This window comes from Lynx rufus, unplaced genomic scaffold, assembly GCF_022079265.1.
Source record: "Lynx rufus isolate CCGP_SWC_20201006 ecotype Redwood Valley unplaced genomic scaffold, mLynRuf1.p SCAF_6, whole genome shotgun sequence".
NCBI classification, from domain to species: domain Eukaryota; kingdom Metazoa; phylum Chordata; class Mammalia; order Carnivora; family Felidae; genus Lynx; species Lynx rufus.
In genome coordinates this window covers 131724662-131750910 of record NW_025814878.1, presented here as the reverse complement: position 1 = coordinate 131750910, position 26249 = coordinate 131724662, and the positions used below count along the sequence as shown (strand labels likewise).

General features: G+C 48.8%; 1 protein-coding gene across 2 annotated transcripts; it reads right to left on the bottom strand.

Annotated features, from left to right (window-relative positions):
- Positions 1-3849: 3849 nt before the first annotated feature.
- Positions 3850-23389, bottom strand: CD83 (CD83 molecule). Of its 2 annotated transcripts, none has more exons than XM_047102274.1 (5): positions 23322-23389; positions 23098-23213; positions 9771-9984; positions 6776-6882; positions 3850-5466 (listed from the first exon to the last, which is right to left on the bottom strand). In XM_047102274.1, the coding sequence occupies exons 1-5, from the start codon at positions 23356-23358 to the stop codon at positions 5338-5340; spliced, it is 603 nt and encodes a 200-aa protein (XP_046958230.1). In that variant the 5' UTR covers positions 23359-23389; the 3' UTR covers positions 3850-5337. The 2 variants fall into 2 exon arrangements, with proteins under 2 accessions (XP_046958230.1, XP_046958231.1); XM_047102275.1 differs by having other exon boundaries at positions 3850-5463.
- Positions 23390-26249: the final 2860 nt, after the last annotated feature.

Genomic DNA, 26249 nt, shown 5'->3' with positions numbered 1-26249 from the left:
GTCTTCGGATGAAAACCGCTGTGTAAGAGCAAAATTATTATTAGTTCTCAGCCTCCTGTCCCTTGACTTCTGACACGGGCTTTTGTTGCTCCTGAGTAGGAGCCGTTTATGGGCTGCCCAGCCGGCTCTTTTCGGGTAGGTAGGCAAATACGTAGGCGTTTGCAGATTTTTTTCCCCCCTTTAAAAAAAGCATTCCAGCCCTGTGGGATGTCTTGAAGCTTTTCAGTGCCTGAATTTCTCTCTCCTTGTCTCTCCTAAGTACCAGACTCTGCAAGAGTAGCTCATAAACAGGCTCCTTCGGAAAAGAGTGTGGGGGGAAAACGGTCAATTTGAAGAAATAGCCCCTCTTGCAGTGAAGAATGAAACAATATCTTCTTCTCATGCAGAATCTAAATGAACCACTAAGTGAGGTCTGTCTCCCTTGCCCAGAGGGATTCTGTACGTGTTTATGCATCGAAAGGAGAAAGGAACAGAAGACTTGCTTGCAGGGGCCAAGTTTTGCCTCCTCCCTTCACCCTAACTTCTCAGGAACCATGGAAACAAATACACCCCTCCTAGATGATGTTTCCCTGATAGTCCTTTGTTACCTAACCATGCGCCTGCCTGGGATCCCATGGGGAGAATGAAAGGAAGGAGTGGAAAAGAAAAAGTATGTCTGCAATGAAATGCCTGGTCTCTGAAAACAGAATGGGGCTCGTGTGTAATTTACCAAGCTCTGGGGCAACAATGTTCCGGGGCACCATTTTCCTTTTCCCTAAGACAGGGTCACTCCTCCCCATCTCACTCTAGCCACACACAACCTGTGAGGCTCCCTCAAAGGTATCCTTTGGTTCATCATAACGCTTTGTTGGCAGGGTCTGTTAGTCACCCAACAGCCGGAAGACTGTATTTTTAAAATTTGCTGAGGAGCAATGACGTCACCTGTAATCAGCCGGACCAAAGTCTAAGGGCTCAGAGCCAATGAAAGAAGCAAATGTTCGTTGTGTGGCTGTAAACGCAGGAAAACATAAACACAGAGAGCTCGGATGATGCCCTCCATGTTTCCTGAATCAACCAACCGTGGACCAAATGTTGTACCAGATTCTATAAGGGAAAAACCCAGGAATATTCGGCCGGGACAGGGAAACTGAGGCAGGAGTCAGAACAGAGATGCATGAAACCAGCTTTCCCCATGCAGCATCTAGTACTGAGGCAGAACCAGAGTCCTCTTAGCTACCTCAACGGCTGGGACACATGAGGGCCTTTTCTGCGCTCTAAGATGACTAAAGTTCAAGCTGTTACAGAGCGATCAAAGGGATAGCTTCTTTTTTCCCATTCTGCTATTTTAAAACAAGGAAAGCAGATCTAATTCCAAAAGAAATATGTACAGGGGCACCTGGCTGGCTCAGTCAGTTGAGCGATCAACTTCAGCTCAGGTCATGACCTCGTGGTCTGTGAGTTCGAGCCCCGCATCAGGCTCCGTGCTGACAGCTCAGAGCCCAGAGCCTGCTTCGGATTCTGTGTCTCCCTCTCTCTCTGCCCCTTCCCCGCTCATTCTCTCTCTCTCTCCCCAAAAAATAAACATTAAAAAAATAAAAAAATTTTAAAAAGGCTCCCACCAAAGAACTGATGGATATTTTACCAATCAAGAAGATCACATCTGGCTCTGCAAACGCTCAGTTGTAAAACTATGAGGGATAATTGCTGTTGCATTAAGCAAACAGCTCCTGTTCTAGGAGTTTTAGGGTGTGGGCTATTTTACAAAGGAAAGATGGAGTATCAAACAATCAGCTGTTTAATCCAGCCAAAGAAAGTTGCCAATGAGGAAAGGGCAGGGGAACCATACGGAATGATTCTGAGACTCCCACTGTCTTTCAGCTGTGGGGTCAAACACATAAGACTCACATACTCAATGTCCACAGGCTGTTACTGGATCCCTCCTCCTGCAACTCCAGCAAATAATCAGACTTTGTTGGGTTCTGTGAGCACAACTTTTTTTATGTTTTCTATGATGAAACCCGCTAAGAATTTTTACAAAAACAAAAACCATCGGCCTTCTTTTGGAAAGATGTGGAGCTGATAGTCATGTCTGTATTTGTGTCTTGGGGTATCCCAAGGTAAAATTTTTTTTAAGTTTATTTATTTATTTTGAGAGAGAGAGAGAGAGACGGAGGGAGGGAGAGAGAGACAGAGAGCATAATTGGGGGAGGGGCAGAGAGAGAGGGAGAGAAAGAATCCCAAGTAGGCTTCTTCTCACTGTTAGCACGGAGCCCAACGGGGGGCTCAAACTCACCAACCGTGAGATCAGGACCTGAGCTGAAATCAAGAGTCGGCCACTTAACCAATTAAGCCACCCAGGCGCCCCTGAAGATGAAATTGCTCTAACTGCAGAGCTAACTCCATAGACAAAGGAGGGCCCTGAGAATAAAGCTTTCCACGGCGGTGGTGAAAAAGAACAAATATGGTCCATGATCATCTACTTTCTTCAACGAAGGCAGTTCACTCTCCTTGATGACTTCTGCCCTACCCACCTTACCCTTCTCTCTCTTTTTCACACACACACACACACACACACACACCCCTTTTCTCATGCCAAAGACTAGGTGCGAAATGTCAAGTTGGATTTCAAATCTGCATTATGTTTTTAACTTGTCAGTTCAAGCTAATGAAAGGCGGCCCCCTCCCTGGTCTTTCCTGAACTATAACCTTAAGGCCATCAAAAATTTGGTTTCATTGGGTATTAATCTTTTGAAAGCAACATAACTCCCCCACCAATTCAATTCCTTCCTGTTAACAAAACCACTTGGTCTGTTCAAGATTCATGGTCACTGGCACCTTCTGTGTTGCCTCTTTGCTCTTTCTTGTTCCAAGATTATTCAACGGCTTACTATTTGCCAGATATCAGGCTCAGCCTTTAGATATATTATCTCATTTAATCTTCACAACAAACCTATTAGGCAGATAGTGTCCTTATTCTTATTCTAAACATCTGCCAACTGAGGCTTAGAGAGGTCTGTCTCCTGCCCAGAGTGGCAAAAACTTGAGTGATGAATCTAGGCTTCAAACCTGGCTGAGTATGAACTCTGAGCTCTTAATGGCCTGCCAATGGTCTCCCCAGCACTTCTGGTAAAGCATTTGAGAACGGAGTTAATTCCACTGAAGGGGAATCTACAGCTTTTACAGAAATTTTATAAGCATTCATCTTCATAAAGAGCCATTTTCCAAAGAGGATTCATCTATGATGAAAAAAAGGATCTATGATACTTTTATAACTATTATAACCACTTGTCCTGGATTGTTCTTATCATTTTGAGGCTAATGGACCTATTTGAGAATCTTGAGTGAAACCCCACGAATCCCAGGTACAGGGACCCTGATTGTACACATCCTTCTGAAGTCACAACCCTCCCTCTTTCCACCCCCTTCTCCACCCCTGTGACCGGCAGTCATACATGTGGCCAAGCTAATCATGCACTACCCAGTGGCAAGATGCAGGGGCATCCTTGGGCAGAAGGGGGCGCTGTTTCATAGAGGTCTACCTGCCATAAATCCTCTCCCTCTCAGAGGAAGGACTCAGCCAATGTTACACCTCTAGAACTTCACCTTGGGTTCTGGTTCTCAAACTACAGACATCCTAGCGCTTATCCCAAAGTTCTGTGAGTAGTTTTTTTTTTTTTCAACGTTTATTTATTTTTGACAGAGAGAGACAGAGCATGAACGGGGGAGGGGCAGAGAGAGAGGGAGACACAGAATCGGAAACAGGCTCCAGGCTCCGAGCCATCAGCCCAGAGCCTGACGCGGGGCTCGAACTCACGGACCGCGAGATCGTGACCTGGCTGAAGTCGGACGCTTAACCGACTGCGCCACCCAGGCGCCCCAATGAGTAGTTTTAAATATAAAAAAGAAAAACATCCCTACTCGCATCCAGCCCCTTAATGGCATGAAGGCTATGACAAAAAGCAAGAACACTGAAGCATCTTGCCCTTTCTTTCCCTCTCTAGTATCAGTGTGGACCATGCACACACTACCAACGGGATAAAATCGCTTTAGAAAACAAGTAGGGAAAGGGCCCAGTTTGAGAAGAGTTACCCAACAACTGTCAAAATGTCAACGGAACATCCTGTGGACTCTCTTCTCCCCAGGGCCCCGTGATTCCTGTGTGTCCATATCTTGGAGTACTTTTGGCTTGGTGCTTCGCTGACCTGGTCTCCTCACTTCCCCAAAAGAACTCCTAGAAGACTATGTCTGGCCTTCTTTGTTTGGAATAATGGTAAACATGAGAATGAATGAAAAGCATTCTCTCATGCCCAGAACACCTCTGTAAGAATAAGGATAGTGACCCAACGGAGCTTCAAATTTTTAGGGTGCTTTATGCTTTTTCAAAGCATTTTCACATACACTGTCACAATCAACTCATACAACCACCTTCTGGTTTACGACTGAGAAAAGAGAAATCACAAAGACCCTGCTCAAGATCATACAGCTTGGCAGTGGGACACCTGGGGTCGGAACCCAGACGGCATGATTTGTCCGGCATTTTCGTCAGGGCATCAAATAGCTCACGATCCTGGGGTCATCCTCTCTGACTTCGTTCTCTCCATACTGAGGTTACTTGTGCTGTGAGCCTTGATATCTAACCGTAGACACAGATTTCAAAAGGAGAGGAAAAAAACCAGTCCTTCTTTGGCAGGAATCTACGGATATCAAAACAAATGCAATCTTCTTTATTGCTTCTTTATGTGGGTCTTTCTGGATGAAAAGGCTCCAGTGGGGAACAGCTCATCAACTTGTTACTTCTAGGTACACACGATACTCCTTAGTAATAGCAGGGCCTTCACACCGGGACACGATTCGCTAAATATCCCCCGCTGTCTCACAGTTTGGCCCGTCAACTTCTCCCAGACATAAAACATCTGGGCTAGCACAAGACAACACGGCAAACTCAAAGAGAGATGTTTCCCAGATGTGAAGAAGACCACGGTCCTCAAGAGTCTGTCACAGGGCCGGCTCTGGGCGTCCGTATTTCCCAAGACCCTCTTCCAGCTGCGTCTCGCCATAGCTTGTGTGGGACTGAAAAGAGCTCCGGGGGGTTGACCAGATAGCTGAATAAAATGCTAAGAAGTTAGCGGTGAAGAAACAGAGAGCTTCCCTGCAGGCGGCCCCATGCTTCATGGTCCTGTACCGGTTCCCAAAGTCCTGCTCACAAAGAGCGAGCTGTGACCTGCAGTTTCCGGAAGGACCTCCCGGGAAGGACGCCCTCTTCGGTGTGGGGCTCACTCCGCTTTTGTCCAGCGTGACATCCGGGCACACCGCTGAGCTTTCTTCGACTTTAGAGAAAACCACCTGCAGAAACCCTGCTCATACCAGTTCCGTCTTGTGAAGAGTCGCTGGCTCCAAATGCTTATTTGGGGAGACGACTGGGAGGAAAGCTCGTTGCGTGCCCGGTTTAGAAAAATCTGGAAAAATACTCTGTTGTTGTGCAAACTTCTGAAAAATAAAAGAAGTTGAGACATGAACGATCGGGAAAATGCCACGGTGGGCACCTCAATTTAAGCTCCACTCGCTAACAGCGGGCTGCACAGCTCGTTCGGGAAGCCCTTGTTAGCCTAGTAGCTTCGCTCGCTCGACAAGTGGGCTTGTACTATTTCACCGGCAGCCCCAAACTGTGACCAGGAGACGCACGGACTACAGACTGGGGCCATTCCCAGCCCCTACTGTTAGCTACCTGCATGGAAAATCAGTGCCCCCTGAAACAGGCATTTGCCAGCAAGAAACTCAAGTCATTCATTTTTTAAATTTACCCTCCAGTAACTCTAATCATCTTGTGTGCAAATGACCCTAATGACCCCAAATCGTAAGCAGATGGCTTATGTCCTCCACCGTGCCTAGCTTAATGCCTGTACCCAGTAGGTGCTCACGGGAGTCTTTTTGACTGGCGTCCAAAACAGCAACTAGAGAGATGAGTCCATGGCCAGAGAGGCAAGGAAGCGAATACAGGGGGCCAGTGAGTGACAAGGCCCCGGGATAGCTCTTGGGTGAGATCTGTCCTGGCCCCTAAGTAGCCAGTCCTTCCTGATAGTATTGAGACATATGGGACAGATCACTTCCTAGGGGGTCAGGCCCAAAGCTGGCCTCGCTCCCTATAACTTTGGTCTACCCAGGTAAGCAGCCATGCACAAAGAGGCTCAGGGTCTGTAAGCTGCAGCCTGCTACCAACAGTTCAAGGGCTACGGTCAAGGCCACTTCAGCACCGGCCGGCCATCTTCCACCCTACGACGCTGCCTGTATACCCCACTCCTCTGGCTTCTCAGGGCTAATTCCCAGGGAGTGGAGGCAAGCGCCAAAACTCTTAGAGGAGACCCCCCAGGAGGAAAGGGTTCAAGGTCAAGAGAAGGAGACTGATCCACCACCGTGTGGCGGGGCTGCGTCACTCGCCTACAGGCAGAGTCGTGCCTTTGCCCCAGGATGATGGCAAGTCAGAGCCACACTTGCCACCACTGTCACCACCAGGGCCTCTGGTGCCCCGGAAGGATCCCGCGGCAGGTCTCGAACTTCCTTCACACACCCTACTTCGTCTTCTCTCGGCAGCTCTCTGTGCAGGGCAACCGGATTCAAAACAAGCCGGGCGCTTCCCGCACCGATCCTCACAGCGCGGACGCCTCAGCAGGTGCCCGGTTCACAGAAGAACATCTCTCGCCAGCATTACGGATTCACACTATCTACCAAATATATTCGGATTGGCGCCCCCGGGCGATCTTTTAATCATAATACATGTTTTTTTTACGAAGATACTTACACAAGTGAAAATAATGAGTGTTAAGTAGAAAACGACCAGAGCCAACAGCAGTACAATCTCGGCTCTGTATTTCTGAAAAGTGTCTTCTTTGCGTTCCTTAGGGCATCCTTAAAAAAAAAAGAGAGAGAGAGTAAAAATATGAAGCTGTTTAACAGAACTTTCCTACCGTGATAAAAAGCTAAGAATGCTTTGCTCTGGCTTTTCTTTTTTTTTCCCCAAGTCCTTCTTGTCTCCCATGCCTAACCCCGCACACGTCTGTGCATTCGGGAAGAACAATGCTAGTGACAGCGGTGACGGCGGTGGCCGGTGCTCACTCGCACCTGAGCCTGGCTGTGTGCGATGGGCCCGGCGTACGGCATCTCGCTCAGGCTCTATTTCCTGGCTTTTCTGGTGCCTTCGCATCAGATGACACGCCATTTGTTGAAGCGTGAGCCTGCTTCATCTGTGCTGTGTAGAATGCTAGGTGTTCTCACCTCAGGAGGACTGGGGGGACGAAGGAACCGGGCAGGTGAGCTGCCCGGCTATTACTGAATGAGTCAACACATTTTTGTAGAATCGTGAAATCTCCACCAAGGCTGGCGGCAAAGGTGGGCTAAGGGGCTCCCCAAGGGGCCGTCGAAGGCTGTGGCTGCAGCACTCGGGGACGCAAAGGCAGGAAGAGACATGGAAGGGGACGGCCTCTTCTCACTCAGACATGACATCCGACGTGCGTTGTCTGGGATAGCCAGATTGCCAAGCCTGCTTGGCAGGGGCGGGTGGAGTGCAGGTGACTGGGGTGGGGGGGACGATCCCCTGGGGCCACGAATGGTCCTTGAGAGAGCTGGCAACCTCTAACGCTCGATTCAACATTTCACAAGTAGTATAGGGATGGGTTCTCAGTAGGGTCTGTGACTCGAGAAAGGGAAGGTTGAGGGCCTAACATTTATCCAGCACTCCGTGTACCTCAGGCACCGAACTAAGCATTTCAGTGCAATATCCCATTTAGCCTTCACGCGAGCCCATGCTGGAGAGGTTATCGCCCCCATTTTAGAGATGAGAGAACTGAGGTTTAGAGGCTGTGAGAGATGTGCCCAAGGGCACACACGAATGAGCCGCAGAGCTCTTAAGTGAACCAGATCCAGGGGACTCTGGAGGAGTCTAACCACTGAACTTGCAGGCAACCTTGTCCTCAGCAGAGGAAAGGAAACCAGCCATTCTCTGTTCCTCTCCTCTCTGCTCTTCCCTGCAAGGTTGCTCTCATTTGTCAATCACCTCGATGCGGATGCTGATTGAACAGCCTGCTGTGTGCCTGCTAAAGTGAAGAATAAAACAGATGCCAGGTCTGGGAGGTGCATGCAGACAGACAAAGCAGCATTAGGGGCTAAAGACTGAGAGGGGTGTAAGGTGTGTGTGTGTGTGTGTGTGTGTGTAACAGCGAACCAAATCCAAACACTGAGCTCTAAACAGTGATCGTGTTCTTGTGTAAAAGGAATATTATCCTAAGTCAGATTCCCTTCAGATTCCCAATAAAAGGAGAAAGTATTCCTGGTATAAACATCAGGAACTGTGTGACAACAACATGTTTGTCATTTCAAGCCCCAGCCACTAATGAGCGCTGGGCAAAAGTCAAATGCAAGGCATATTTTAAGCTACATAAAGAAGAATTCTGGGGAAAAACCCGAAGAGATAATCCTCCCCTTGGAGCTCAATTCTTGCGACTACTGCATAGAGCAAAAATGTGTATTCTGTCACTGGAACATTAGTTTCTTGCTGTGCCCTTTTTCTTCGTCCTGAGTTGAGGCATCGGGCAATGGAGCCATCGCAAATGGGAGGGAAATGCTGCGGCTCATCAGTTAAAAAGGTGGAAACATGATGCGGCCCCTCCTGGGCCAGATTAGAAAGATCCAAGGAGCAGAATATCATAGTCACCTGACGTATTCAGGACTACACAGTTTCTCTGTCCTCCGAAAATTCATCTCGGATACTTCCTATTCTTTGTAAATTTTTAAAAAATCTTTATTTATTTTTGATAAAGAGACGAGTGTGCACAGGGGAAGAGCAGACAAAGAGGGAGACTCAGAATCCGAAGCAGGCTCCAGGCCCCGAGCTGTCAGCACAGAGCCCCACGCGGGGCTCAAACCCACGAACCATGAGATGATAACCTGAGCCGAAGTCAGACGCTCAACCGACTGAGCCACCCAGGCGCCCCTTGGATACTTCCTATTTGCTTCAAAGGACTCTTGTATGAATAAACAACACCCAGATTGGTGGTTTGGCTACATTTGGCATCTACACAACTAGGGTGGATCTGTCTTTATTGGGAAGGAAGGAAGGAAGGAAGGAAGGAAGGAAGGAAGGAAGGAAGAGGGAGGGAGGGAGGAAGGAAGGAAGGAAGAGGGAGGGAGGGAGAGAGGGAGGAAGGAAGGAAGGAAGGAAGGAAGGAAGGAAGGAAGAGGGAGGGAGGGAGGAAGGAAGGAAGAGGGAGGGAGGGAGAGAGGAAGGAAGGAAGGAAGGAAGGAAGGAAGGAAGGAAGGAAGAGGGAGGGAGGGAGGAAGAAAGGAAGGAAGGAAGGGAGGGAGGAAGGAAGGAAGGAAGGGAGGAAGGAAGGAAGGAAGGAAGGAAGGAAGGAAGGAAGAGGGAGGGAGGGAGGAAGGAAGGAAGAGGGAGGGAGGGAGAGAGGAAGGAAGGAAGGAAGGAAGGAAGAGGGAGGGAGGGAGGAAGAAAGGAAGGAAGGAAGGGAGGGAGGGAGGAAGGAAGGAAGGAAGGAAGGAAGGAAGGAAGGAAGAGGGAGGGAGGGAGGAAGGAAGGAAGGAAGAGGGAGGGAGGGAGGGAGGGAGGGAGGGAGGAAGGAAGGAAGGAAGGAGAAAAAGTTATGACATTCTTATAGGAGAATTTAGCTTTTAGCCACACGATCCTAAGCTTCCAGTTGGACTCCAATCGAGAGGACGGAGCTTAGAGCCTATGCCAGTGCACACGCATCTTGCAAGAAGGAAACAGGTGCAGCAGATCACCTCACCTGTCACTTTCAAGGTCACAGTGCCGCTTTGGTTTCTCCGCCCTTCTGGCTCCTCCAGGATGCACCTGTATGTCCCTGAGTCGACACTCGTAGTGTTTTCAATCTTCAGGGAGTACAGCCTTTCACCGGAGGCTTCTAAGGAGCCATCCTTCTGCTGGTGGTACCACAGACCCTCCGGGGGCATCTCTATCCTTTCCTCGCCGTCGCCTGTAAGCTGTTGAAAAAGCATCACGCTGCATCAGGTTCCACTAACAGGACTTGGAAACACCGTCCTCACCCGCATCAAGGTTCTGCCTCTTGTTTTCATAACATCCGTCCTCAACTATTTTTTTTTTTTAAACAAAACAGTATGTGTATGTGCGACCTTCAGGGGAGGAGGAGAAAATGCATGAAAATTCTGTCAGTTGCTGCTGACAATAATGATGCGTCGATGAGGATTTGCGTGAATCACTTTGGGTCACATGTTGCTGCTGGTTGTTCTGTATTAAATGTCCTCTTGTTTTCTGCAGATACCCACTCACCCCCTGAATGATTCTTAGTTTTGTGTCTCAGCCTCCCAACTCGAAGACCACTGCCAGACGGCTCGGCGAAAAGCACAGACCTGCATCAGCAAATGCCTCCTGTAAGCGGTCACCTTGTTCTTAAAAAACGGGGTGTCTGTGGGGTCACCCATGGTGTCACAGGGTGCACCACACTGACGCCCTAGCAGGGCAAGAAGACAGCCGACGGTGGTGCCCCGGGGAGACTTTTTGTGCCACATCACACGGCAGTCACACCAAGATGCACACAGAAGGACCGCGACCGCTTAAATCTTTGGACCCGGGACAGACCAGCCCGACTGGGGCAGATGCCCAATTCAGCCAACCGCACCCGGCGGGGGTTCTCTGCCTGAACTATCTTCTTTGTTACGTCCGTGGGGTCTCTCCCTCACCTCTTACTTGACAGATTAGGCCACAACCGCATTCCCCATCAGTTTTTTTTTCCCCCAGATATATTTTCAATCTGCCTAATTAGCTCGCCCGTGCATCCTCCACCGAAATGTTTTCAAGCGTCCAAACCGGATTGACACAAAAGGAAGGCAAATCACTGTTTGTTCTCGTTCTCGGCGCTCAGCCCTCGCCCTTTGCTGGATGGCCGGGACCGCCAGGGAGCCTGGGACCCGGCCGCATCCCTCACCTGCCCCTAGAATGTGAGGGCGCCAAGGAGCCACCTCAGGGAATGACCCAGCGATCAGCAGGATTCCCTGTCGCTGCAGAATGTCATCTCCTGTCCTGGGAGCCGCCAGCTCCTCTCCCACTTTCCAGGCGAATCAGGGCAGGGGACGCCCAGGGAGGCCGAGGCAGCTCAGGCAGGGGCGTGCACACACGCACACACACCGCACGTGTATTGTGCACGCGCACACACACCGCACACAAGCGCTATACACACACAACACGCTACACGCACACTCCGTGGCTTCCCCTTCATTTACTACGCGAGGGAAGCGCGGAGCCCACAGCAGGCCGGCTGGGCCCCGGGCGCTCGCGGACTCGGCGGAAGGACGGACGGACGGGCTGCAGAGACACCTGGCGGCGGAGCCACCACCGCTCCCGCACGAGCCCCGCTCCGTCCCCGCCGCCACACGGCGCCCCGGCGAGCGGCTTTTCTCCCGCACCGCCTAGGAGAGTGGAGCCCATTGCTGGACGGTTCTTCTGGTGTCGAAAGGTCCTTTCCTAAATAATCAAGGATCTACAGCCTCGGGGCTTCAGGGCTTCAAAAATGGAGCAGAGAAACGAGGAGCGGCCGAGGAGGCCGAGAAAGAGCTAGAGGCATCCAATGGGCGCCAGAACGCATCTCCTTTAGCCCGGGGTTCCCCCTTCAGGCCTAATTACACCGCGAACTGCAGCCTCCCGGCGCGCTCCCGCCCCTCCCCTCCCCTCCCCTCCCCTCCCCTGGCCGGGGCGGTTCGGCTCCCCCTACCGGCTCCCCCTACCGGGGCTGGTGGGGGGCGGGCGGCCGGGACCCTCGGGGCGCCCGCTGGGCCCTCACCCCACCACGAGGCCACTCCTCCAGCCTTTCTTTTCAGAATTAACCTCTAAATATGTCAATTGCAGAGTTATTTCTAACACAGTTCACCGGACTCTGTCTTGGTAGAACTCCTGCGTCCAAAAGGGCAGAAACTTGGTGGCCGCAATCATTCTGAGATTACCTATCTCCGGTTTTCTCCTTGGGGGCCTCTGGTCCCGTTCAGCGATCCCTCCCTCAACTCGGAAAGATCCCATCTTGAAAGTCAAGATCAAAACCGCAGACCCTTCCGGAGGGGGTGGGAACAGAACCTGTGGTCCGTTATCCTGCTGGCTGCTAAGCTGGCCGAAGCCAGCGTGCAGGTGATCAGAACCGGCGGGCGGTGGCCGCCTGTCTTTTGGCCCAAAAGAATTTCACTTCAACATTCAGTGGTAAGGAGCGCCTAGGTGGCTCAGTCCGTTAAGCGGCTGGCTTCCGCTCAGGCCGTGATCTCACAGTTCGTGAGTTCGAGCCCCGCACTGATAGCTCCAAGCCTGCTCATGATTCTGTCTCCCTCTCTCTTTCTGAAAAATAAATAAACATTTTTTTTTAAATCAGTAGTAACAGCGAGAAGTAGTTTATTTGGTGGTCAGATTTCCGTGGGCCTCTGGCAAAACCTCCAGTGGGTCTCCAGTTACTTTTCAAATAGAAAAACAAAGGCAGAGCGAGGTCATGAGAAAGACAGTAGAAGTAGGGGAAGGAAAGGCAAAACAAAGGACCCCAAAGCAACCTGCAGAATTGTGATTTACTGACCCATCACAGCCATCAGCGGGATCATGGCAAAATACCTCAAATGTCGTGGGGCCATCTTCCAATGGCCTCTTCCTGGGTCTTCCTGAAAGACCCAGAACACTGGGAGAACTACTCGCTGAACTTGGGAACTCTTGCCTAAGTCATGAGCCCGGCCTTTGCCGATGACTAACTATAGCAAAAGGAACCTTCTGTGAATTCACACAATGCACCCGGAAATATTTCAGAACGCTCCCTCCTGGCTTCAGGTTGTAGATGCAGACACAATGCCTATTCCCCCTTCTCTATGCCATTTCAAGATAGATCTTGTCATGTGACTCCATCTGGGCAGTGTGGGATTTGCCTACAGCTGCAAAAATAGTTGTAGTTTTTATGTTAATGTAGCATGCTCAAAATGCAAGAAGGCATTAGCAGTACCAGGAGACTTTTTATGCAAAAGTTCAAATCATTAACTTCAGTTCTGGGGCCCGGCAGCTAGCACACCGCGGGATCAAGGGGAGTCCCTTGTGGCAAAAGCAGCACCGTGCAAGAACCAAAGGAGAATTCCAGAAAGAGGTAAACTGACCAGCCAGCAAATGGGCCATCCTCAACTGTGTTTCATGAGTTCTTGTAAGCATGTGAGCTGGCTCGAAATCAACCACTGGCAAAGAACAGCTCTTTAAACATTCCAAAGCTGAAAGTGTTTCATTGCCTCTCTGCGAAGGCATTTTAGGAAATAGTAATTTATAACAAAAGGAACCCTCGGATTCATTCACAGCCAAGCATAATTGATGGGAACTATTTAATGCGCACTTTCCAAAGCTAATATTGTAGTGTGCTAAACCACAACACGATTTGCGCAAATTAATTCCTCAAAAGAGTCATCCCAATTATGTTTTAAAAATCCACGCTCCGTGCATTAACTCTGATGCGGACAATTCTATAGTTTTGATTGGATTAGAGAAGGGTAAAATATAGGACATCTCATTTTCAGAAAACCTAGGGACTTTTGATTTGCCTCAAGGCCTTCAATGTGACTAAACAATTTAAGTAACCTATTCTTTCTCTAAAATGGAGATTTGACCTTAAGGAAACCACAAGCCCCAAATTAAATAAACTCTTTAATTTGCTGAATACTAAAGCAAGCAAATACAAGTATGTACTAATTTTAAGGGCATGTGAATTAAAGTTTGTTGTTTTTTTTTCAATGACAGACAAATTGGAACTAGAACAAAAGAAATGAAATAATTAATATGTTTGAAATTGAACTGATATTTCTGTCAAAAACCCTACTGTGGAAAATGATGTTTTTTAATTTAAATAATTTGATCCAAATATATGCTCACCTTCTAGATTGCCATATTTGAATATAAGAGAGCAACAGTTCCGGGGGTGCCTGGGTGGCTCAGTTGGTCAAGCATCCGACTATTGATGTCGGCTCAGGTCATGATCTCATAGTTTGTGAGTTCGAGCCCTGCATCGGGCTCTATGCTGACAGTGTGGAGCCTCCTTGAGATTCTCTCTCCCTCTCTCCCCCTCTCTCTCTCCTCCCTCTCTCCCTCTCCCCCTCTCCCCCTCTCCCCAGCTCATATGCATGCACTCTCTCTAAAATAAAATTTTAAAAAAAAGTTTTTAAAAAGGAAGAGATTTTCTTGAGGGGCAAAATGTGTGTGTATATATATGCATATATATATATTTAATCCAACAGTTTGATTAAACATATTTAAAGGTATGGACCTTATGTATTTAAAGGTGGTATGAAAGTAATCTGATATATTCCAATCACATTGAACAGCTTTTGCTTTATTGCATTTCTCATGCACTAACTTTCATGTACCTTGGTTTCTAACTCAATTAAAGTGCCAATATAATCCCCATTCATCATAAAAACAGCTCTTTATAACGTGCAAAATAGTTTGGCTCGGAGGTTGATGTCATAATGAGGGTAGAATGTATGCGCATTAACATCGTTTTTTTCTAAGTGTAGTTTTATTGGAAAAATGATTTTCCACTTTGAAATTTACTGGGTCTAACAGACAGAGTTGAATTTATGGCTGCTAAGAGAGTTATGAGTATGGCAGAGGCAACATAATTAAGAGCACAGGCTTTGGAGTCGATCAGACCTGGAAGCAAACCCCAGCCTCACCACGGCTAAGATCTGCTCTTGGCCAACTGACCGAACAGCTCTCGGGCTTCCGTCTGCTCCACAGACACGGGGTGGGGGTGGGAGTGGGGGGAATCGTATCCCCCAAGGGGGGTGAGAAGACACGCATGATGAGGGGCGTGGATAGTACAAAACAGTGTCTGTCGATCGCACAGAGAGCCCTAAATGTCTTACTCTTCTCTCTCATGTGCCCAGCCCAGGTTTCACTCAGCTTCTAAAGAGTTCCCAGCACACTGGGATTATTCAAAAAGCATTTGCTGAGTGAATGAGTGAATTAAAAAAAAAAAAATGAGAGTTATAAGGGCACTGGCTTTGGAATCAAAGGCGTAAAGTCCTTTAATTTGTGGTCCATTAGCCGGGTCACCCGTGGTAAGCCACCCGCTCTCTGGGTCTTGTTTCCACACCTGTAACTTTCTCACTTGCTCCGTGGAACGATTTCAAGTGCCAAAGGAGAGAATACATGAAAGGGCTTTACAAATGGTAGTGTGGGTAACGGAAGTTGTTATTATACCTGAGAGCTTTCCACTCGTCCATGCTCTCATTCTTTACCGCTGATACGTCCCGTCTCCTCCCTGGCAAAGTTGTTCTAGAAGTCCCAACATCTGCTCTAGAGAGGAATTATTTTTCTAGCCCCCGTGTGTCCACAAAATATCCACAACACTCCGAATTGTCTCCAGCACCGTGACAATCAATGCGGCCACACCCTTCGGCACTGGGATTTGACCGGTGTCCGTGCCGAGCGTCCTTCATCCACGTGCGTCCTGTGGGTCCCACTGGACCTGGAAGAGGCCCTCTTAGGAGCTCTGACTCACGTCGTACACAGGGATGGCAACTGGTTCTACAGGAGGCACGCGTGGCTCAGGCGTGATGCCCGTGACCACAGAGACTGGTTCTGACGACCACATGACCCCACCAAAGCCACTTAAATATAACCAGACATTCGTTGAGCTATTAGAAGAGAGGCACAATCTTGTCCTTCGCCCATGACCCTGAGAGGGTACACAGGACTGCCGTTACTGGCTACTACCTCACTGCCGTGGGGAGGCTGACGAGAAAGCCAGTATGAAGAAAGGAAGAGTTGAGGGACAGAAAGACACCAGGTCCCGGGGATATTTAAGGATCCCTAAATCCAGCTGTCTTTGCTTCTTATGCTGCCGAAACAAAGCACCCCAAACCGAGGGACTTAAAGTAACAGGATCTTTTCGGAACCCTCCTGCACTGCTGGTGGGAATGCAAACTGGTGCAGCCACTGTGGAAAACAGTGTGGCGGTGCCTCAAAAAGTTAAAAATAGAAAGATCACATGCTCCAGTAATTCTACTGCTGGGTATTTACGTGGAGAATACCACAATGCCAATTGGAAGAGATGGATGCGCCCCCGTGTTTATTTCACCATTATTTACAGCAGCCAAATGACAGAAGCAGCCCAAGTATCCCTCGGTAGATGCATGGATAAAGCAGATAGGATATAGATACACCATGGAATATTATCAGCTATAAAGAAGAAGGAGATCTTGCCACTTGCAGCAACACGGATGGATCTGGAGGGTATAATGACAAGTGAAATAAGTCAGAAAGACAAAATACCATGTGATTTCACTCCTATGTGGAGTTTAAGAAACAACATGAACGAACAAAGAAAAAAAGAGACAGACAAAAGAGCCGACTCTTAACCATAGAGAACAAACGGATGGTTACCAGAGGGGAGGGGGGGGTAAAATGGGTAAAATACGGGAAGGGGATTAAGGGTACCCTCATCAAGAGGAGCATTGAGTCATGTATAGAACTGTTGAGTCATTCTATTACACGCCTGAAATTGATATGACACTGTAGGATAACTAGACGGGAATTGGAAATCTTTTAATAAAATTATAAAAATAAACAACTGTATTCTCTCACAGTTCTCGAGGCCAAAAGCCGACAGGCAAGGATGCTGACAGGGCTGTGCTCCCTCTGAAGGCTCTAGGGAGGAATCTGTTTCATGCCTCGTTCCTGAAGCTTCTGGCATTGCTGGCCATCCTTGTCATTCCTTGGCTTGTGGACACATGCACTCGTTTCTGCCTGCACACTCACATGGTGTCCTCCCTGGGTGTCTCTATCTGTCTATCCTTTTTCTCTTCTTCTAAGGACACCAGTCACTGGATTAGTGACACCAGTCACTTATCCAGTGTGACCTCACTTTAAATTGCTTGCATCTGCAAAGACCCTATTTCCATATAAGGTCACCTTCACAAATACCAGGGATAATCTTTCTGTGGGACGCAATTCTACCCACAGTACCAGACGTAACTGGAGTGTGAATTATCATCTTAAAGCTTTTTTCCATTTCAATTATATAAACCAATATATTCCCTTTATATGAAGCTAGATTTTTTAATATCGTTTATTTTTATTTGTTTATTTTGAGAGAGTGACTCAGACAGCATGAGTCAGGGAGGAACAGAGAGAAAGGAAGAGAGAGAATTCCAAGCAGACTCCTTGGGGTCAGCAAGGAGCCCGGCGCGGGGCTCGAACTCACGAACCGTGAGATCGTGACCTGAGTCGACATCCAGAGTCAGGTGCTCAACCAACTGAGCCACCCAGGTGGCTACTTGAAGCTACCTTTGACGGGATTACAATGCTTTGCAAGTAAAGAGTCCTACCTGGTAGGAGCACTGTGAACCACCCCATAAATAAATGTGGCATGGAGGGCACTGTCTCCACACGGCTCCAGCCTGTAGACCAGTCCTGCTTGCCTCCTGGGCTCAGATGCTCCCCACGCCCCCGGGAATGAGACATCCAGGACTAATCTGATTCACAGCCTTTGTGCCCCAGAACTGACCCAGCGTGATCCAACATGATTACGAATTGTTTATGGCAACTGGCCTCCCTCTTTCCCCGTAGGTGTTCCCCACCTGGACCTATAATCCTAAACAACTACCCGCTCTTCTGGAATCTCTCATCTCTTAGAGAATTGGGACCAGAACAGACTGGGTGATGCTTCACAAAAACATGAAGCTTATCAAAAGCCTTGGGCTCCCAATCCTGTACCACTCCTACAGGACCCCACAGGAACGTTAGCCAACGGCATCCCAGTGCAAGAACAAAAACCCAAGGTAGGTTTGTGGGTGTTCTTTCCATCTCAGGGAAGTCCTCATGTCTAGCTCTGGTTTGAGCTAGGGCTTTGGTAGAAAATCTGCGGTTATCACTGGAGTAGCCAGGAAAAGATTATGCAAACAATTTTAGACGGAGAAACCCTTTTTTAGGTAGAATCTCTTTTTAGCTCTGCCTCCCCTTTTCGCTAAGACCTTCCCTTACATCACTGCGACCTTCTCCTCACTTCCTCTTTTTTGCGTAGTGACATAACCAAATACAGAACTAAGATAATGCGGTTCTCACATGACCTAAATCCCCCTTTTATTCATGGAAAACAAGTGTTTGATTTCATTCCATTCCACTCCCAGCTGCCTTCTTCCTCTCTACTCTCCTGCACACTGAAAGATTTGAGTAACTTCTCTCTGATTCATCATTGTCCCAAAGTCTCGACGAGGAACCAATCCCAGTGGGCTGAGGCTTCTATGGCCCCTATGAGGTGGCCACGTGCTGGGCTGCCCAGTCCTCTGTAGAACCACGGGGACACGACTGGTGACCACGAATGAAGGGAAGGGACATCTCAGAAATGTGTTGAAGTCTCGGCTGAGTTACCCTGATTGTCTTTTGCAATCGAGCGAGAAAACGCCTCCCTCGGAGACCCATCTTCGAGGATGAATCACAGCCTGTGTTTCCCCGCAAGAAATAATCTTTTCTCTACAAATGCGTGCCATTACATCACCCTCTTTGCTTAAAAACTTTCAGTGACGCCTTGCTGCTGAAAGGAGTTCAAGGCATTGTAACTGGGCATTCAAGGTCCTTCACCATCAGTTCCAAGCCTTCTCTGTAACATCTGCCAGCCCTCTTCTATATAACTCTCCCTTCCAGATCACTGGTCACCCCACTGGCTCCCCCAAAATGCTTGTGGATTCCTTTTCCATGCCTTTGCTCAAGACGGTCCTTTGGCCAAAGTCCCGTGTTGATTAGGTTGGGCCAGCATGAGGCCCAGGACTTGGAACGCACTTGGGACCCAGAAATCTTTACTGATGAAACTGTAAATGTAAGGGCCATCTGAAAACCAACTTTAGGTCTTTCACGGTTTGGCCGAGGGTAAAGGCCATCGAAGTGAGTCAGCCAGGTCAATTGGTGTAGGTGCCCATGTGGACAGCGTGATTTTTCTGTGACCCTGACACACTGCTTTCACGTTTCAGTGTTTCAGTGCTTCTGTGTTTACTATAGGAATGTTTCCTTCTCCTCCCAAAGACACGCTCTTAAATCTCATCTTACAGCAGATAAAATTCTAGAATCAAGGAACTGTAGTGCACACCCTGGCTCCTTCACGGTTCCATCCGCATTTGTTGGCTGCACGGGTTACATCCACCCAGACCACTCATCCGCTCCAGCCCCCACCAAGGGACCCCAGTTTCCTCAGCGCCTCCTGGCTTTGTGGTTCACTATCACACAAGCCGGCAGAGACACAAAATACAAATACAATGAATGGGAAGTCAGCAACCTACATGGACGGCAGCTTCATCACAAAACAAGGACAAGCAAGATGTGCGTGGTGACTAGCCTGGAACTTTGGAAGTAGCCTCACACAAGCCATTCACCTGCTCTCTGACAGCTCCCTTGGTTCAGGGGATAACCCATGATCCCTTCCCACTCTTACAAACCCAAGACTGACTTCTGAAATCCGTCTTACTTCCCCTTTCTCCCTTCCTTTGGAAATCATCTGAAAAGGGCATGTGTCTTGTGACACATCTCTTGTCTTCACCCCCGCAGTGTCACCCAAGGTTGACACTATATATCCTCTTTCGTTATGCATCAGCGTAGGTCGTCAGGGCTCCCGGCATGACTCCAGATGGTATTACATCTCCCTGATAAATAACCACTCGCTATTATCAGTTGCGAACATCACCAAGCCCAAACACTGCGTCCAGGGGCATCCTCTCCCTGCAAACCTAGTGCAGCCTCATTAAAGAGAGTGTGAATCCACTTGGGCTCGGCGTGAAGCCCAGAGGTAGCCCTTTCACGGATGCTCTTACTCCTGGAAGACATGGGATGGTGCCACACCCTCTTACACAAGACACTCAACACCCAGTGGGAGAGAGTGCTGGACCAAGTCTGCCTGCAAATTTTCTCAAAATCCCTCCCTAAACAAACACAGTCAGTTCACGACTTTCAAAGCTAAACTCAGCTACTAGCTTGATGGGTATGTGTATTCATGTTTCTATTTCTTCCTAACCATCTACTTTGCCTTAACAGGTACAATACAGGAAAGGACAAGAGGAGGGCCCACTGTTGGATCCCAGTTAGAAGGGCACTGGTCCATGGGAAATAAAAGCTGGCTTCACAGGAAGTGGGCTATCTCAGCCCACTCTTTGCTCCACCTACAGCCCCCTGTGTTATATTAAGCCTCCTCACCCCCGCCCCTCACTGTACCTCTCTTTATCCAGAGAGGATAAAATGCACTCTGTTTCTTCCTCACTCGCCCTAATGTTACAAGCGCTAATTGGACGCCCTCTGCGTTGCGTCTTTTGGTAAAAGGCACATGGTAAGAAACACACGGTTTCCATGGGTCCTCTGGTAATCACAAGTAATCGCTGCCAGTTGGACAGTGGCAGGATGCCCTATGGTTGTGGGAGAACCAAGTGGCACATGGAATTTTACATTGTGACTCATTATAACCGCAATTGTGATACGCAGAAGTCCTGAGAGAATGTGATTCAATCTGGTGGATGATAAAAACAAAAACAAAAACAACACGCTAAGGGACTCTGCTTCACTCGCCCAGCGCATAGCCCACAACTGGGCAAAGCGGTTTGACGAACCACACTAGTGATGGTTAGACAGGTGACATGAGCAAGGCGGGTCACGGTCACCGGGTTTAAATTTCTCCTTTTACAGCCACCTCCGCGCTGAAACATTTTACAAAAAAAAAGTTGTGTGGGGGAAAAAGAAAAACAATAACCAGATGCTTAATCTTCTGGAGAACCAAGTACTTCAGTCTCCCACCACTGACCTTATTTCCAGAATACTCTATCCATTTGTGTTGTACAAACACAATCGATGCGAAAGTGTAATTACTGGGCTGGAAAATAATAAATATCTACAGGACATGCTGAGGCCTGTTAAAAAGTACTTGAAGGAACAATGCATTTCATTTTCAAGGTAGCTGAATAGTTTATGGGCAGAACACTGCTTTCCTATTCCCCCCACGACTCGATCACTGTTTCCCTCTTTAAAAAAAAAAAATAATAACGATGGCATGATCTTTCAATGACCCTATTCCATGAACCAAAAGAAAAAAGAAAATGCCAAGAGACTGTTGTCATTTAAAAAAAAATCAGTTTTGAGAGACCTTCAGGGTAAATCATGCAAGAACCGTGTTCAATAAACAAGCTCATGCATTATAGAGTTACATCATCAGCTGACATCCAAGGAGAAGCCAAAGGTTAATGGCTACGGTTTACTGCATCATTCCAAATGACCTTGTGCAAGATTTACCTTGACAACTATTTAACTTTACAGTCTGAAATTCCATCTACTTGTTTCACGAGTACTTTTTAATTACTCCCCTGGGGACAGTCTTTTTTTTTTTTTTTTTTATTCCTCTCTGGAAGGGATCATGGTTTCATGTTTTGCCCCTTCTTTATGGTAGCTAAGCCCCTGCCTGGCTAGACCAAGGAGACTTTTCTATTCTTTACCCTAAGTAACGGAGGTGGAAACCAGAGAACTCAGGCTAAGGAATCAGACTACTTGGTTCGAATCCCCCTTTCTCATTTAGCCAAGCTGTATAACAGTGAGTGGCTTCCTTCACTCCCTAAGGCTCAGTGTCCTCATCTGTAAAATGGGAACAGCAGTAGCAGTATAGATCTCTTAAGTCCATTGGAAGGACTGACACAGATAATGGATGTAAATATTTACCCCGGAGGCTGGCACACAGTGAGCACTCAAATAATAATGTCTTCACGATATTTTTGCTTCAATGCTGTTGTTTTTACCAGAACAATCTTGGAAGTGTTATGTTCTCTGATCCCACAGTGAACGAAGTGGGAGCCAAGTAGGAATAATAACAGACGTGCTTCCCTACACGATACAGTGCTCCAAGGCAGCAAAAGTATATCCGGTGCACATACCTCACCAAGTGCCAGCCTGAATTCACGGAGCACCTTCCCAACTGGCCGGGCAAACACTGGGTGCTGCGTGGAATTCACAAAAACAGGGGTGCAGCACCGTTCCAGGGAAAGAGGCCATCTGGTCTGGAGAGGACACACACACACACACACACACACACAAACCTGTCCTATACTGCCTTGCTAAATGGCCAGATACACGTGCAGGTTCGTAAAGCATCTTTCTTTTGGAGGGCAGAACAAAGGCCCGCATTCTGCAGAAAGCAACGAACACAGAGATTTCTTCTCGGATGCTAAATCAGAGCCGCGGAGTAAGGATAGGATATCACGCGCCCTCGGCTGAACCTGGAGGTGCTGTTGTGGCAGAACCTCATTAGGGGAGGTGGACAAAAGACCAGGGACTGCGGGGCTGTGCGAAGCCGCTGGAACCGCGGTGCTAGCCTCTGAAAATGTTCCAGTTGAGGAACTCTTTAAAGAAGCCGCGGTGCATCTCAATTCTCCTACGGGGGAAGGGGCGGGGGGGGGGGGCACAGTGACTCTGGTTCTTACTTGCGTGGGTGCTGCTCACTCCTCCTCCCACCTCCCAGACGCCCACGCCCCCAGGCTGGGCCCCTCCGGACTGTCGGAGCGCCAAGCAGCATGGACAAGCTAAGGGACAGGGTAACCCAGAAAGCGGATGCCAGACAACTCCCATCTGGGACACAAGCCTAGAGCACATTGGACTATCTCTTAGTGGCCTTCCTCTCAACGTGCCTATTCCTCCCCTCCCCGCCCCCGAATTAGGGACACCACAGCCCCCCAAACCCCAGAAATCAGAAATCTGGGGGGCATTCCTACTGTCCGATATCTAAATCTGCCCTGGCTGCTTTCTCGTGGCCACAACCACAGGTGGCGTCCAGAATTCATCCAAATCAGCGAGTCTCTGCGCTTCCAAAGCGTCTTACTTGGATCATTCATCTCAGGCCACCTCTAGGGGCAGGGAGGGAATTAGGTCCTTGGGGAACACAATCTAAGTCGCCTTGTCGCTAGATGCGGGTGGCGCGGGGTGGGGGTGACGAAGGCGTGTGGGAAGGCGCGGTATTCGGGGGCTAGCCGCGGTTACAGAGGGTCGCCAGCCCAAGGGAGGTGGTCCCCGCAGCCTCCAACGGGGCTGGCCGAGCCCTAGCCCGCGGGCATCGCCGCGCTTACCTTGGTCCAGAAGACCGTGTAGGAGACCTGCGGGTCCCAGTGGGCGGTGCACGGCAAGTCCACGTCCTCGGAGCAAGCCACCTTCACCACCCGCGCCGCGGGCGCCAGGCTGCAGGCTGCAAGAGGGACAGAGAGAGCGGCGTGAGCCAGCGAGAGAAGGGGGTGGGGGTGGGGGGGAGGTCGCCAGGACCCGGTGGGGAGGCGACAGGCGTCTGGAGCCCTACCGCAGCTCAGGAGCAGGAGCCGGAGGCCGCGCGACATGGCTGGGGACGGCCGGCCTGTGGCGCGCTCCGCGGCGCCGCTCTCTTTGTACCCGCGCGCACCGGGACTTCCCCGGGCGCTGGGCTGGGGGAATCCCCGGCGGGGCGGCGGAAGCGGACGGCGCGGCTCCCCCCGCCCCCCACCCTCCGGCGCCGGCCACCCGCGGGCCGCCCCGCCCCGCCCCCGCCCCCGCCCCCGCGCCCCGCCCCCCGCCCCGCCCCCGCGCGCCCGGAGCCCGCGTGGCTGCGGCAGCCGCGGGGCCGCGGCGATCGCAACCCGCGCGGAACGCGGCGCGCTGGGGCTTTGCAGACGGCGCGGGCGCGCGTGACACCGTGCCGCTGACCACCCCTCACCCCCCCACCTCTGCCGGCTGGAGCCCAGCCCCGGGGTGTCCCGTTCTGTGCACGGACACGAAACCAGATCCGGAGAGGTGGCGCCGCTTCCCCAGGGCGCGCAGCGTATGGGTGGTGACGCCAGAGGTGAACTCAGGACCTCGCTCTCCCCCAGATTCTGTTGTAACCAAAGACTCCTCGGGCCTCCCATGGAACTGCCGGAGTCTGGTACGCGGCTCCTGCCTTCGGACATGGGTTATGGAGCCAGCCCATCGAAATCATTTCAGCCAAAGGAGAACCTCTCCTGTTAAAAATCACACACACACACACACACACACACACACACACAGACACGGAGTTTTGGGGCAAAGCACCCCCCCCCAAAAAAAAAGACAAGCCAGAAGAATATAGAAATCACCTATGATTCATCCAGAAGTAGCTTCTGTTAATATTTAGGTGTCTTCGCGTCAATGCCTGCATAGGTATTTTTAGTGGGACACCTGCGATTTTGTAACCTACTCTCTTTTGGCTTAATATTTTGCGAGACTTCCCATAACATGAAAGAGCTCCAACAGCATTGTGTTGGTGGCTACGGAAGAGTTCATCACACAGTTCCGTCATAAATTAGAATCCATGAGATCGTGTTAGACATGATTAGTCTAACCACTTAGACTATCGCTGGTGATGGTACGTTGTTTCTTTATTATTATTACAAACGATGTTATGATTGCTGTGATGAACTTCCGTGGAGGTAATTCTTTGCCCTAATATTGCTTCTTTTCTTTGAATGAATACCTGGAAGAAATTGGGCTAAGTCAGCATTTACAGTTTTGTTAAATAGTGCCAAAATTACCTCCACTGAGGTGTTCTCGGTCTACATTCTCACCCGCAGCGTATGAGAGTGCCTGTTTCCAACACTCTTGACAGCATAAATGGTCATCAGACTCCCACCTTGGTCCACCCGAGGGGTTAAAAAGAACAGCATCACCTGACGCCTTATTTTGCCCTTGAAATTGGTTAAATCGATTGACAGTCACACCAAGCTGTTCCTAAGTGCCTTTTCTCCATAACCATCATCACACTATTTTTTTTCATTGAGACATTGTTAGGCAGACAAGTACAGAAAATAAAAGAATGGAGCACATCTGTATGCAATGTATTCTTAGTAAAACATCTATCCCTTGCTAGACCCCATACCTGGGCATTTAAGCTGTTTTCCAATTTTTCTCCCGTACAAACAATGTTGCATGAAGCTGGGGATGGTCAAATCCTCTGGCCTAGCAATCCCATCGGGTCTTGTCCTCCAAAATACATGTGTCCATTTACACTCTCCTCACTCAGCAGGACTTAGTAAATCATCAGATTTTTTTTTTTTTTTTTTTTACATTTTCACCAATCTGATGAGTGTGAAATATCAGTTCCTCTTTAATTTACATGGCACTGATTAGAGGAGGGAGGAACAGCTTTTGTTACATTTTGAAGCCATTGTGTCGTCTTGGGGTTTTGCTGGTCATACATCATTTGGCCTTTTCCATTTGAGCCGCTTATAAACTCTGGGCCAAATCCTTTCTTGGTTACGTGTATGCCAAATATTTTTTCCAAGCCAAAGGTTTGTATTTTTTTTTTTACTTTGTTTATGATGTCTTTAATGTACAAGGGGGATTTTTAAAAAAATATTTCCATGTAGTCAAATTTATTGGTCTTTTCATTTACGGTTTGTGCTTCTGGTGCTGTGTTGAAGAAATCTCTTCCTACCCTGAGAACATAAACACATTCTCCTTCATTTTCTTTCAAAACTTTTCAAGTCGTGCTTTTTCGTAAGCAGGTCTTTAATCCACTTAAATATGGTTTGATGTAGAGATTTAACTTATTTTTTCCATATGGAGACCTGGTTGTTCAGAGCTGCTTGGTAAAATTCCTTATTTGCCCGTTGATTTGAAATAGCATCTCTGTTATATACACATTTCCATATGTGCTTCTATATTCTGTCTCTTTCTGGACTACCGCCACTTTCTAATTACTTAAACTATAGTTAAGTCTCGCTATGGCGGTGGAGTAAGGAAGCCCTCCTACCTTAATCTTCCTCTTCGTAATTGCCCTGGAATTCTTGGTTCTTTGCTCTGCCTTATACAAATTATAATCGACTTGTGAATCTCAATTCTCTTTTGAATTAAAAAAAATTTTTTTAATGTTTATTTATTTTTGACAGGGAGAGAGAGAGAGAGAGAGAGATAGAGAGAGAGAGAGAGAGAGAGAGAGAGAGAGAGAGAGAGCATGAGTGGTGGAGGGGCAGAGGGAGAGGGAGACACAGAATCTGAAACAGGTTCCCGGCTCGGAGTTGTCAGCACAGAGCCCGATGCGGGGCTCGAACTCACGGACCGCAAGATCGTGACCTGAGCCAAAGTGGCTGATTGAGCCACCCAGACACCCCCTCTTTTGAATTTTAAAAGGAACACATTCAAATTATGTACTGCAGAAAAATGACATCTTTAGAAAGCAATTCTACAAATCCATCAATATTGTTTATCTTTCTATTTATTTAGGTCTTTAAGAATTTTT